General features: G+C 40.6%; 1 protein-coding gene across 4 annotated transcripts in view; it reads left to right on the top strand.

Annotated features, from left to right (window-relative positions):
• The window catches only part of Nfia (nuclear factor I A), a 345,833-nt gene extending 338,354 nt beyond the window's left edge, over positions 1-7,479 (top strand). For all 4 annotated transcript variants that reach the window (XM_034504122.2, XM_034504120.2, XM_034504123.2 and 1 more), the window contains one exon: positions 4,620-7,479. In XM_034504122.2, the coding sequence (XP_034360013.1) occupies positions 4,620-4,637 (18 nt within the window). In that variant the 3' untranslated portion in view covers positions 4,638-7,479. The remainder of the gene's footprint in view (positions 1-4,619) is intronic.
• The last annotated feature ends 5,191 nt before the right edge of the window (positions 7,480-12,670 follow it).

The raw sequence follows: 12,670 nt of genomic DNA, 5'->3' as shown, positions 1-12,670 counted from the left end.
AGCATTCCAGAATCCCCACAGAATGGGGCTGGAACTTTCATGGAGCTGTAAATTAAGGGGCGGGAAGTGTGATAAAACTCCTAAGAGAACCGCGCTGCAATGGTTAAATGAAATTTTATAAGCGCGTTCAGCGCAGAGCTGTTTTGCATTACATGAGTTGAATACCTTAGAGACACCACATCTGCAGGCACTTTATTAAATCCTGAGTCAGCACTTTCCAACCTGATGAGATTACTTCTCCATCTGACCGGCTAGAAGGAAAGCTGAGCTCTTGGACTGCAGATTTCTTTTGATGTTTCACCTTGAACACTCAAAGAGGACAGGTTCCCCCTCCCACCGCTGGTACATCCCAAACTGTGGACATTGAGAATGTAACTGGCTAGTTTCTTGAAACTAGAGCCTTTGTTGGGAGTGTGGATTTATGGGCCACCAAATCAACTGTAGTTGAATGTTCCTGCTGGAAAAAAAAATAGATCAAAGCTCACTGTTTACTTCCTCAATGTAAATGTATCAAGATAACATCCTCCGCTGCAGTACTGTAATATTGCCACTCTCTACAGATAAGGGACAGAGATTCCTTTGTAGTCGCCTGGATACAGTAGGGCAGATTAAGGGCCTATAAAGTACGAAGGCAGAAGCCATATGAAACCCAAGCAGATGTCAGATGTGAGGATGATTTTCTGACTCTCCGCAGATGAATTTTGTTTCATGTACCAGTATTTTCCCAATGACTTGATTCAACCCAAGAATTTCCCAGTCTCAGATTCCTGCTTCTCTGCCCCAAGAAGAAAGGTGCAGAGTCATTCTTTAGTGACTGTTCTCAGACTTGCAATGCTTTCAAGTAACAGAAATTAAAGGAAAATGCCACAAGAAAAAGAGCCTTTCCTGCTATCATGGCCTTATCCGTCTGATGCGATTGGCAGTTCATAGTTTATAGAAATCCAGGGGCACCTCTGTGTGGGCAGTTGTCACACATGTCACCACCAGTGTCTTCAACTACAAATCGACAGATAGAAAACTTGGCAAAGTGGATTAATTTCCTATTGTTTACAACTGTTTCTCTACTATATTTCTGCAGATAATTTACTAAGAGACCTCATTCAAAAAACAAGAAAGAAAAAAAAAGAAAAAAAAAAGTTCGTGTGTGGTTCCCCCTAACTGACTTCCCATTCTAGAAGCCCTTGGTCAAGTAGCCGGGTTAATTGTCATGAAGATTAGTGTGATGTTGAAATAAGTACTAATGGTCAAATTACAGGAGTGAAAAGTGGGAGAATAGGTTTTGGTTTGGGCCTGAAAGGGTTAATTAAGGTTTTTTCACGGGTTATTAAAGACCCCCAACCCCTGCCTTAGGAGTCATATTGACAGCCCACCACAGGGCAGCTCGGCTCCTCTATTGACATGTTGCTGGTAGGAGCACAATAGCTTCAGTATCTGCAAATCATTGCTAAAATCATCTCAAGAAAAAAAAAACGTCCCCAAGCTTTACCATTAGACAAAAGCCCGGGAGTTTCAGTGTGCAGCTCAAAAGCCCAGAGTCAGCAACTTCTATTGATTAAAAACTAACCTTTAAAGTAACTCTGAGAGCGTGTGGTTAGCATTTAAATTTAAACATGTCGTGAGTTGATTTGTGTTACTGAATACCAACTCAGAAGGAGTAACATTCACAGTGCAGTTTTTTTTTTTCTAACTCCCTTAAGCAGCTAAAGTATTTCATGAAATGTCAAAAGGGCAGAAAGAAAAAGGGGAGGGGCCAATGCAGGGGCTCATCGTTTTCTTTCCCAGGCAAATATTCACCCCCCAAAAGAAAAGTGTGGAGAGCGAAACACAATAATTAGTCCTTTGTCTAACTTTCTCAAATGCCAAAGAAAGACAGATTAATTAAATATACAACAGTGTTGGTTTTTGGAGTGGGGGTCTAGCTTGCTGGATAGGTCATAAATTAGGCAGAATAAATACTTCAGTGTGTTTGCAGTGGGCTTGCTACGTCAGAGCCACTGGAAGGTTGGTGGGAGGAGAGTGGCGGGTTTCTTGCTAATGATAGTCACGTCTGGGTCTGTCTGGTTGCTAAGAGCAACCAGACATGATGTAACACCAGGATGAACTTGAACTTGGGGGACTTGAAAAGAGAACAATAGACCAGAGCAATCAATAAAGCCTATTTCAGTGAAGGGTTACAGAGCTGCTCTGGGGTAACCTTGTGGGCGAGGCACACACTGAATAGTAAGATGTGTGAAGAAACTTTTTTTTCTTTGCTTTGCTTTGCTTTGCTTTACTCGCTTTGCTCTGCTTTGCTTTTTAACAGAAGTACGGGGCACTGCTGATTTTTGTAGTGCCCTGAGTCCAGAAACTATGGGATGGAAAATTGCTCCCCCTGGTGACTCACCAGGTCCCAGGCCTTTACTTCAGGACTGCCACACTGAAGAAGTCCGGAATTTCACAACTGCCTTAGAAAGCATGCAAACAGATTGAGAACAGCACTTGCCACTCCGTTTGAGACTGTTCTGTGTAAGAGCAGATATGGAAAGTAGATCTGTGTCAGAGATCAGGAGAGACTTAAAACAGACACAGTTTGGGGTCCACTTCCCTCCCCTTTCTTTCTTACTGATCTTTCTTTTGTCCACTTAGCTTTAGGCCATGTGCCCTTGCCAGGGTGATTTCTTTTCCAGATAGAAGCAGCTTTATCGGGTTCCCCAAAGCACATGGTCAGAGAGTAAAATCTTCAGGATAAGTAGTTTTGTGGTTTGGTTTTTGTTTTATTTTGCTTTGTTTTTGTTTTGTTTTGTTTTGTTTTTGTTTTGCTATGAGCAACTTTGGAAATCAAAGGTACCTTGTATGACCAGGAAATTTTACACCAACCTCCGTGGAGCTATCACTTAGCCATTTATCCCTGGGATCAAAGGAGTCCCGACTTTCCTCTAATTGAATCTCCCGGACAAGAGTGAGCCTTAGCCCTCGGGAATCAGTTCCGAAACCCTGCTGATGTTTTCAATGCAGAGCTCACAGCCATTAGCCTAGTCTAGAAGCTGGTAGGTTTGCTGACTCCTGACAAAGGTACTGAATTCTTCAGAGTACTTAGAAGAAAGCTGGGGGAAAAAAGAGAGAGAAAGAGAGAGAGAAAAAAGAAGTCATACAATTTCTAGCTTCACTTGAGACACTAGTCTTGAGATTGGTCTATAATTGCTCATTTTGTTAAGCTAACTTTCTTTGTTGACAAAGAATGCAGCAGACACCTGGATATTTCTGAAAGGGACATAAGACTGGCTCCACAATCTGGCAGATAGCTCCAAGGGCACATTGAGTGGACAGAAACATGAACAAGGACTACAGTTATCTCCTTTCCCCCGTGAACTTGACGGTGCTTCGCGAGGAGCCATCTTATGTATTATGTATCTTTTCTAAGAATATAATTTTAAGTATATGCAATTGAACGGAAGATGATTTGCACCATAAATCCCCCATCATGACAAGGAAGTGGAGAGACCAGTCTGACTTCCCATCCCCCAGGTCACCAATGAGTTTTCCACCCAATATTTCTGTCTTAACTGCTATCACAGGCCACCTACAGAGTGTTGTGTTTGTATGTTTAGCACCTGTCCTTAGCACCTACACCTCACTGAAAAATATATGGGGAAAATCATGGAACTAGCTCTTTGCCACAGCCCCAAAGCTCACCCTTCAGCCACTCTTCATCCAATTTGCTTGTCTTTCTTGAGCCCACCCAGGCATCGAGCTAGGTACCAATAGGATAGATACCCAGGTTCCTCGCCTCCTGTAATTGCTTACTCGGAGGTTACAAAACCTGATGTGACTGTCATGTGGCCAGAAGAGCTTCACTTGGTAAGATACACTCAAAACATTGGCAAGCCCACAGAGGCAATGAATTTTTGTGTCAGAGGAATAAGATAGATTTCAGTGGCTTAGGACTTCCTCTCGTCTGTCATTCCTTAGCTACATGAACCCCCACGGTCAATTCTGATCCCACGGTTAAAAGAGCAGCTTTCAAAGTCGTTTTACAGAATTGAATGCTGTTTGTGTTTGCACACTGAGGATGAGGACCGATGTAGAGTGAAAAATTATAAAGGCCATTTTATGAAATATGTGTAAATTTTTTCACCTTAGACCTTGGGCAGAAAAGCACCTGCCAGCAGTTTTGGGTCCATCTAATTAGTTACAGAGGAGGGGGAGTTACAGGACAAAGGCCTGTTAAGAACATCCCAGAAACTGACTGGCCAAGAGAGGAACTACACCCTGCCCCCATGGTACGGCCTACTAGTGTTCAAAAAAAAAAGTAAAACAACCAATCCTGTGCACCCCCCCCCCCCATATATAAGCGCTAGACCACTGAGCCACGAAGTCAGTCCCTCTATCCCCTATGTGAGATATGGGGATATGGGCTGGCCCAGAGCTCTGATTTAATAAACCACCTCATGTGCTTTACAGCAAGACGGTCTCTCCTGTGTCCTTTGGATGCGTGTTATCCTGTGACTTAAGTGGACCCCCTTTCTGGGGAGTCCCGGACCTTTCACCACTTGCTCTTGCTAGCCAAGATCTACCCATGAGCCACCGCGACCAGCACTACACCTGCATTTTAATTAGACTTTTCTTTTTTTGTCTTCCAGTCCTGGTACCTGGGATAAAAGTTGCAGCGTCCCACCATCCTCCAGACAGACCACCTGACCCCTTCTCAACTCTGTAACATGGACGCAACCTTAACCCCGCGCAGTTACAACTTCACTGTCAGTGGAAGGGGAGAGAAACCAACTCAATCAACTTGTACCTGGAAACAGCAAGCAACGTGGTCAAACAGCAAAGGCCATAACTTTTCGGGATTCTTTTTTCTTTTCTTCTTCTTCTTCTTTTTTTTTTTTTTAAATACTTTAGGGACTGTTGTAATTTCTCATATGGTGCTGGAAATGGCTGGGCTGTGTGACATTTGAAGTGTTTCAGTGGTGGCGTGAGCAGTAGCTGACATGGCTGGTAGAGGAGGAGCCTTGCTCACGAACTTCCTGTTGTAACACTTGTGAGCCTGGCCTTTTCACAGTATTTCATGAATTTGCCCATGCAGGTGTGTGACCCTCCCTGAGCGTTTGGAGACACCTGGAGAATGAAATCTTTTGTAGTAGCTGAGATCTGTGATCTGTAACTTACAGGACACTCAAAGGGCAATGTTTTGGGGTTTTTTTTTTTGTTTTTTGTTTTTTTTTCTGTAACATATTAGAAAAAGAAAATGCAGTTAAGTTGATCTTTCTTTTAGTTTGGTTTGGTTCAGCAGTCAGCAGTTACATACATAACACAACCCGCAAGGACAGTGAATCCACTCCTGTTGCAGAACAATTCCAAAAAGACGGCAAAGACTACTACTATCAGTTTGATTTTTTTTTTAAGTTTTGAAATGCTGCACTTACATTTAAAAAAAAAAAAAAAAACCATTTTTCAACAATTTCAACAATGACACAAAAATTCACATGGAAATGGGGAAGATGGTCTGTTTTGACAGAAACTGACAGGAATCAAAACAATCGAATTTTGAATTGAGTGAAGTGCAATTTCATTGGATAGCTAAGTATCTTTGTAAGATAGAGATTGTTGAAAATTCTATTTTTGTTTTTCAAGTCCTCCCACCCCAGGACTCTAAATTATTGGGGTAAAAAACAGCCTTGCAAGAAAAAGGGGAGCTATTTTTGCTTTTTATGTTTTTTATTGTTAAACTTGTATCCCTTTAAAAAAAAAAAAACCGAAGGAAAATTAAAAAAAACAAAAAAACAAAAAAAATACAAATCTAATGGTGCTTTTACCACAATATGTTAACTACATTAAATGCTAATTATTTTCTGTTATCAAAGCACATAACTCAAATGAAATCATGGTATCTGTTAATTTTATAAGCTAGAAATCATTATAATGAATTATGCCAATTCTGGAAAATCTTACATGTGTATGGCAACACCAGATCTATCGGTTATCAAATGCCTCATTGTACCAGACATTGTCCAGAAGTTTCAAAGACCCTTTGCAAACCCTGAACTGGGCTACAGGGAAATAATACGAACACTGATAAGGACACAACTGTGTGTGCCCATTCAGATCAAAGTACTTGTTAGGGAAAATAAAAAACAAGAAAACAAACAAACAAAAAAAAAAGTTCACACCCCCCAGATGTCTTGTATCTTATGTTTAAGGAGAAAAAAAAAAGACAAAAAAAAGACAAAAAAATCAAAAAAGAAAAAAAAAAAAGCAGAAACAAATAAACAAACAAAAAAAAAATGCAAGTGATTTTTCTACCAGACAGCGAAGCGCCCCCTTGCTTCCCATGCAACTTCACGGTTTCCTATGCTATACATATATATGTGTTCTGGTTGGCAGGACCTGCCAACCAGAGGAAGTCTCTGCATGTTCTAGTGTTAGTAACTAATTTTTATATAGCTAATGTAGGATAAAGTAGAGTGCATTAAGACAATATTGTAACCCACTCTAGGCACTTGCCTTTAAACTGTCTCAGCCCTTCAGAAGGGCTCAACTACTGTCCTATACAATCAAGTGACTGAAATTCCTGGGAAGACACTTTGCTCCGCATCTAACCCCCACCCCACCCCAAACAATGTTGTTTTGTTTTTATTTTTTTCCTTAATTTGCACGAAAACAGAAATTCCATATCAATGTGCCTTGCCCTGGATAGTGATTATTTGTGGAATTGTTGCACATGCTCCTCAAGTGAAGGGGTTTTTCCCTACTCATGCATTCGGAGACACTTTTTGTAAATGTTAACTTTTATGTCAGCCATCGTCAGTTTCAACATCTAGACCTAAATAGAAAGTTAGCTGTTCCGCAGACAGGCGCAGTCTTGATTGTCCTGTGTGGTCAGTGGCAGTGCTATTCTGAGCTCTGTAGATGCTTACAACGTCAGTATTTGGGATGTCGCTGCATTTTTTTTTTTTTTCAATTTATTTGGAGTCTTCCTTTAACCCTCCCCCCCCCACCAGATATATGAAAATATGCAATACCTGCTTATATCATGTAGAAAAGCTTAGCAAGAATTAATTTTTCTTTCTTTCTTTCTTTCTTTTTTTTTTTTTTTTTTTAATTTGACCAAAGTCAGTGCTGCACATGACGCAGTGGGTTTTAGGTGTCTGTCTTTGTATTTTCTGTGGTTCTCGATGCACGTGCGCAGGAAGGGCTCCTCTTAGAGGAGCAGCCAAACTGTGAAGCACTAAGCTGACCCTGCTTCAAGCAATTTTGTTTTTACAACTGTTCCTTTCACAAGCAAGCCTTAAAAAATAAAAAAAAAAAAAAAAAGACAACTTCCTTTCTCCTCAGCCCCACACCCACTTTTCTTAGCAGAAGGCAGTCAATCCACATTCAATAAAAAGTACATAATGCCCATTTTTATATGCACGTTTTTAAACTTCCAAGTTCTGAAAATTGTTTACTGGTTATCTCTATTTAAGGAAAAAAAATAAAATAAAACATTTTGGATTTTCATATGTGTCTGATAAGTGGTTGTATAGTCGTTTGGCGCTGTTGTATGGTGTGGTTGTCAGTGTACGGTGTCACTTCTATAGCCAGCAGCAGATGTTGCCTTCCCTATAGCACTTAGCTGGGCATTACTTTATTATGACATATGTGCACTAAAAAAAAAAAAAGAGAGAGAGAGAAAGAAAAAAGAAAGAAAAAATAGCAGCTTTCAGTGCTTCACAGTGAAGGGAAAAAGCCTAGACAAACATTTTGTCAGAACCTTGCAAAATGCCAAGGTATTACCAGTAAATTGGTTGTATATACAATAAAATTGCACCCTTTTTTTAAACAAAACAAACTAAGCAATAGTTTGGGCAGTTCTAGTTGTTTTTAGTGAGCATGTTGTAGTCTCGACTGCAAAGAGAGAGAATAAAACTGCCCACTCAGAAGATATGTAATTTGTATCGTTGTATAGTTTTATTGATTACACTGATTTATTCTACCCTATTTTATAATGCAGGACTTTTGTAATGTTGTCTAAATGAGGAAAAATTTCTGTCAAATTAGCCTAGTGAAATTCCCGATTGTTCATTACGAAGGCAGCGTTCAGAACATTGCTTCTTGTCCCTTTTCCACCTCCTTTGGGAACTGGATTAAGTTTAAAACTTTCCCGTTTCCTCTTTGTTTGGTTGTTTTGGGTTTTTTATTTTTAAGTATTTAAATGCAACTATTTTTCTGCCAATGGTATAGCATATTCCTATGCTTGAGAAGTGTAGGTCTACTGAAAAACCATTGCAAATGGACGTTACAGGTGTGCTGTACTTTTGAAGGTATTTTGTTGTATTAGGTTTAATGAAGCTAAAAGTAGGGAACTCTGAACAGATTTGCAGGAAGAAAATGTTTTTAAAGGCTCTCAATTGTGGAGGCAGCATAGGATGATAGCAAACAAGGGTTAAGTAGTAAATACACCGAGTTCTGTTCTGTTCATGCTTCATTGTCAAGAGAGCAGCAGGAAACTGTAATTTGGTTGTCATCAAGCAGGAAAAACTGAAATACCGACCAATGCATTTTAGGTTAAGAGCTGAGCCAAGGTGCTTGAGGAAGACTTTGCTACAAGAGTGTAGAGACAGAGACAGACAGCCCCAAGAGCTATCAGCATTTGAAGGCCCAGACTTGATTCTGAGACATGTTGGATTTTTTTTTTCCTCTTCCATTAAATGTCATTAACACAATTGGCAAAGATGGTCCCTCAAATGACTCCCCCCATTTTTGTCTTTGGGAACTGAAGTCAGAGGCACAAAGACTAACTCTCAGCATTTTTCAGTAAATGTTCTCCCCTGGCCCCTTTCCTGGCCATCACAAAGCTCCTTTTCTGAACTGTCCTGGGCAGAAGTCTTCTCTGGTGCCATTCTCCCTTTCCTCCAGCCCTTCTCTTCCCACTAAGGTTATGTCTCTTCACTGCCTGGCATGACATCTCTAAGCTCACTCCCCATGCAGGGCCACCACCACCCAGAAGGGCTCCCACAGGGCCTCCAGCCTCAGTTCTCTAAGCCTCCTTCCCTTTTCCTTTCCCAACAGTCTAAGAACGCAGGATCCAAATTTCTAGTCACGCTGTGCTATATTCAGTCAGCCCACAAGAATATGCAAACTCCATCTCAGAACTATTGTCTTTCACCTCCCAAGTCTTTATCCTTGTGTGTGTCAACCTTTATAGCAACAATATCATGAAGTATTTGCAAAGGAAAACATTTTCTCTGGTGATTTGTTTTTTTATTGTTGTTACTGTTGTTGGGTTGGGGTTTTTTTTTTTTTTTTTTGGTTGGTTGGTTGGTTTTGTTTTGTTTTGTTTTGATGGGGAATGGTCTTTAAGACTGTCATTTGATATTTTTTACATCAGAGTTTATCTCATAGTCCCCGTCACTCCCTTCTTTCCTCCCTGTCTGTGTCTCTCTGGTTTTTCTTTGCTTCTTTTACCCCTTCTGGTTTCTGGTAGCAGGCCTCCATTGAACTGTTGTAAAACACAGGAAGTGTGGTCAGTAAGGAGAGTTTTGCTGGTGCCTCCCAGCCTACCCACCAGACCATCCTAGACACTCCCAGAGGCTGCTCAGTCCCTTGGGCATGGCTTTCATTTACATTGGTTTTGGAGGCCATTTTGTCTTGAAGTCAATGCATGCTCTTGCTGTTTGACAGTAACCTACTCTGCCTTCTCCACATCCAAGGCTGTGCATTCGTCCAATTAGTGTCATGAATGTTTCCCCTTTATTTTTTCCAATAAAAAAAGCAGTGGGATGAAAATTGCTTTGATATATAGCAGGTATATTGAAGCTATTCCATAGCACTTAACTGTAGTGAATACTGTGTCACCAGTTCTGAAATCAATTTAATGTTTAATGCAAATCCATTACATGGTGCTATTACAGGCTGACAAAATGATTCACACAAATGTGACAACTCGGGCTCAGTTCACTCTGCTTCCCAACAGTGTAAATGCATAGCAGTGTTTATCTGCATGAGAACTATGCACTAATCTATCTGAAGAAGAAAAAAAAAAACACTATATCAACTTTGGTATCTACTTTCCGTTTTACTTCAATCCTTGCCTTTTTGGTCATTGTTATAATGCCAGCTTTAGGACAGAAAGAATTATAAGAAAACCAGCATAATACCTGATATATTAAAATGTAGTGCCTGTGAAACCTGTATTATACTGCTCTTCTGAAGTAAGATTTTTCTACACCGGTAGCCTTCGCTGTCTGTCAGTCAGGACCTCTGGTATAGGTGATGTAAAATAACCGTACAATATTATGCATGCTATCCCATAATGCTTAGTGACTGTATGATATTACTCAGAGTTCTGTTAGCTTTTTTTTTTTTTTTTTTTTTTTCTGCCTCGGTTCTTATCAGCTAGGTTTGAGGTATTTCACTGAGAACGTGAACTCGGTCTTCCTTCTGGCTGTCTTCAGGATCTTGGAGGTGTACACTTACTTAAATTCAGTATTACTTGTATCTGTTTTCATTTTTTGTTTTTGTTTTTGTTTTTTTTTTTTTTGGTTTTTTTGTTTTGTTTTGTTTTTGTTTTCTTTTGTTTCTCCTAAGGGACAAGCATGGGTGTTTGATTTCAGAAATCAGTATCTAGTGAGACTTTGTCTCAAAACTACCATTTGAATTTCAAGAACTCTGCTTCGAAACCACTCTGAGAATGTTTCCAAGTGAGAGTCACTTTCTTGACCCTCGACAGAAGCTAGACAACACTGAAGAATCTTAATGGACAGTGTACCCATGCTTGATCTGTCTCACACCAGACTTCCTCATAGTAAAAAGAAAAAACAAAACAAAACAAAAAAATCTTTAAGAAATCACGTAGCTATTTAGTTACATGCACAGATGCAATATTTTCTTCAAAAATATAACTCTGTACAAACTTTGGGCCCGATTCATAAGAAAGAAGTTTGCTATTAACACGGGATTTTAAAAATATGCGCTCTCTCTCTCTCTCTCTCTCTCTCTCTCTCTCTCAATTTACATTTGAAACTATTTGCTTCCCAAATTGAATATTTCTTTTCTTTAATTTTCCCCCCTGAACCTGCACCCATCTGCCTTTCATTTTCCCAAGGGTTGCATTAATAAAGTTGGAGGGATACTATATGGGGACTAGAGCCCAGTGGGGCTCACAGGCTAAGGGGAACTGTAGTATAGGAACACAGCACATGGATGCACCCCTTCTGTGTGTCAGGTATCCTACATGTGGACTCATTGTGCTGTTTGGGCTGAAACACTAACTTTGTAAAATGTGTCTGGACCACAAGAGTAGACAGGAGAAGTGCTACCTCTGATCTAACTAGAGCAAGTTCATGACAGAAAGTATCACAAACTTTAAAATGTGAAGTTTCCTGTCTCTCCAGTGGTTTCAAAGGCAAGTGGTGTCCAAAAAACAGACCATTCTTCCTGCTGTTCAACACTCAGCTTTTCAAAAAGCCTAAAGCTTGTTTTCTCTTTGTTTTGACTGCAAATTGTATTGCTTTTGTTTGGGGGGGGGGGATTGTTTTGTTTTATTGGCCATGGTCTGGAAATTTGCTTTTTTTCTATTTTAACCTGTTATTGTCCACTAAAGGTATTAGTTGTCTGGCCATGTCAGGATGCAGTGAAGGAGCCTCCAGCTCTCTTCTCCCTCAGAACATTGTCTCTCTGCTGAACTCGGTTGCCTTGCCACCGAGGTGCTAGCCAGACCAGAGGAGTGCAAGCAGGTCCCAGCAGGTCCTTAGGAAGGCTGTCAAACCCTGGTCCATGGTTCCTTTTCTGCTTATCCTACATACCTTTCCCATCACACATGGAAAAAAAAAATGTCTGCTCAGGGTGCCTCTGTTTTCTTTTCAAATTGTGGGGGGAAGGATTAAAAACTTCAAATGATGGAAAAAACGAGATCTCTTGTGAAACGAAACGCCCCGTGTTAATAACTTGGTCTGAAATTGTTTTTATGAGCCGGGCCCCCTGTGCCTCTAGCATATTTGTATTGACTCTCATAGTTACCCTTTTTGTTTACTGTGTTCTGTGAAAACTTGTAATTGGTTGAGAATCACTGTGGGCGTCCATTCTTATCAACTAAATCTCCACAGGGTTTTTGAGCTGGTGTGGATTAGTTTAACTCTTGTATTCAACCATTAGTGCTACCACCTTCTCACATTACAATACAATTACTGGAAGCAAGTACTGCATTTCCTATGCAACAAAAAAGGAAAAATAAAAAAAAAAATTGCTAATGCTACAGAAGTCGTGTCCTCCTTTGCTTTGTACACAAAGCCTGGGGTGAATGGGCTGTGTTGTGGGCTGGTGCTTTCTCAAAAGTCAGGCTTTCTGACTACAGCATTATGTTCACCTTGATGGACTCTAGGTACATGGGATCTTCCACAGTGTTCCGAGGACAGTGTTGGCTTTCTACCTGCCTGGACCAATGCAAGGTTGCACATCCACCTGGAGTTTCCTGTGTGTCTGGTGTCCTTGCTCTGTGTGATCTGTTATTGCTATTAGGAGTCAGGAAGTAGATCCCCAGGGGTGGGGGTGGGGGTTCTAAATGATCCTGGATTATATAACTAGAGAGCATAGCCACCAGCCATAGATCTGGAGAAATTCAAGGAAACAGGGGTTTGGGTACTAAGGGTAGGACACATGTGGCTGATACTTGGATCATTTGGGGGGAGACAGGCACTGTCAGAGTGGAAAT

Source organism: Arvicanthis niloticus, chromosome 5, assembly GCF_011762505.2.
Source record: "Arvicanthis niloticus isolate mArvNil1 chromosome 5, mArvNil1.pat.X, whole genome shotgun sequence".
In the NCBI taxonomy this organism is placed as follows: domain Eukaryota; kingdom Metazoa; phylum Chordata; class Mammalia; order Rodentia; family Muridae; genus Arvicanthis; species Arvicanthis niloticus.
Note: the sequence above shows the minus strand (reverse complement) of the source record. Positions and strands in the feature narration are given on the sequence as shown.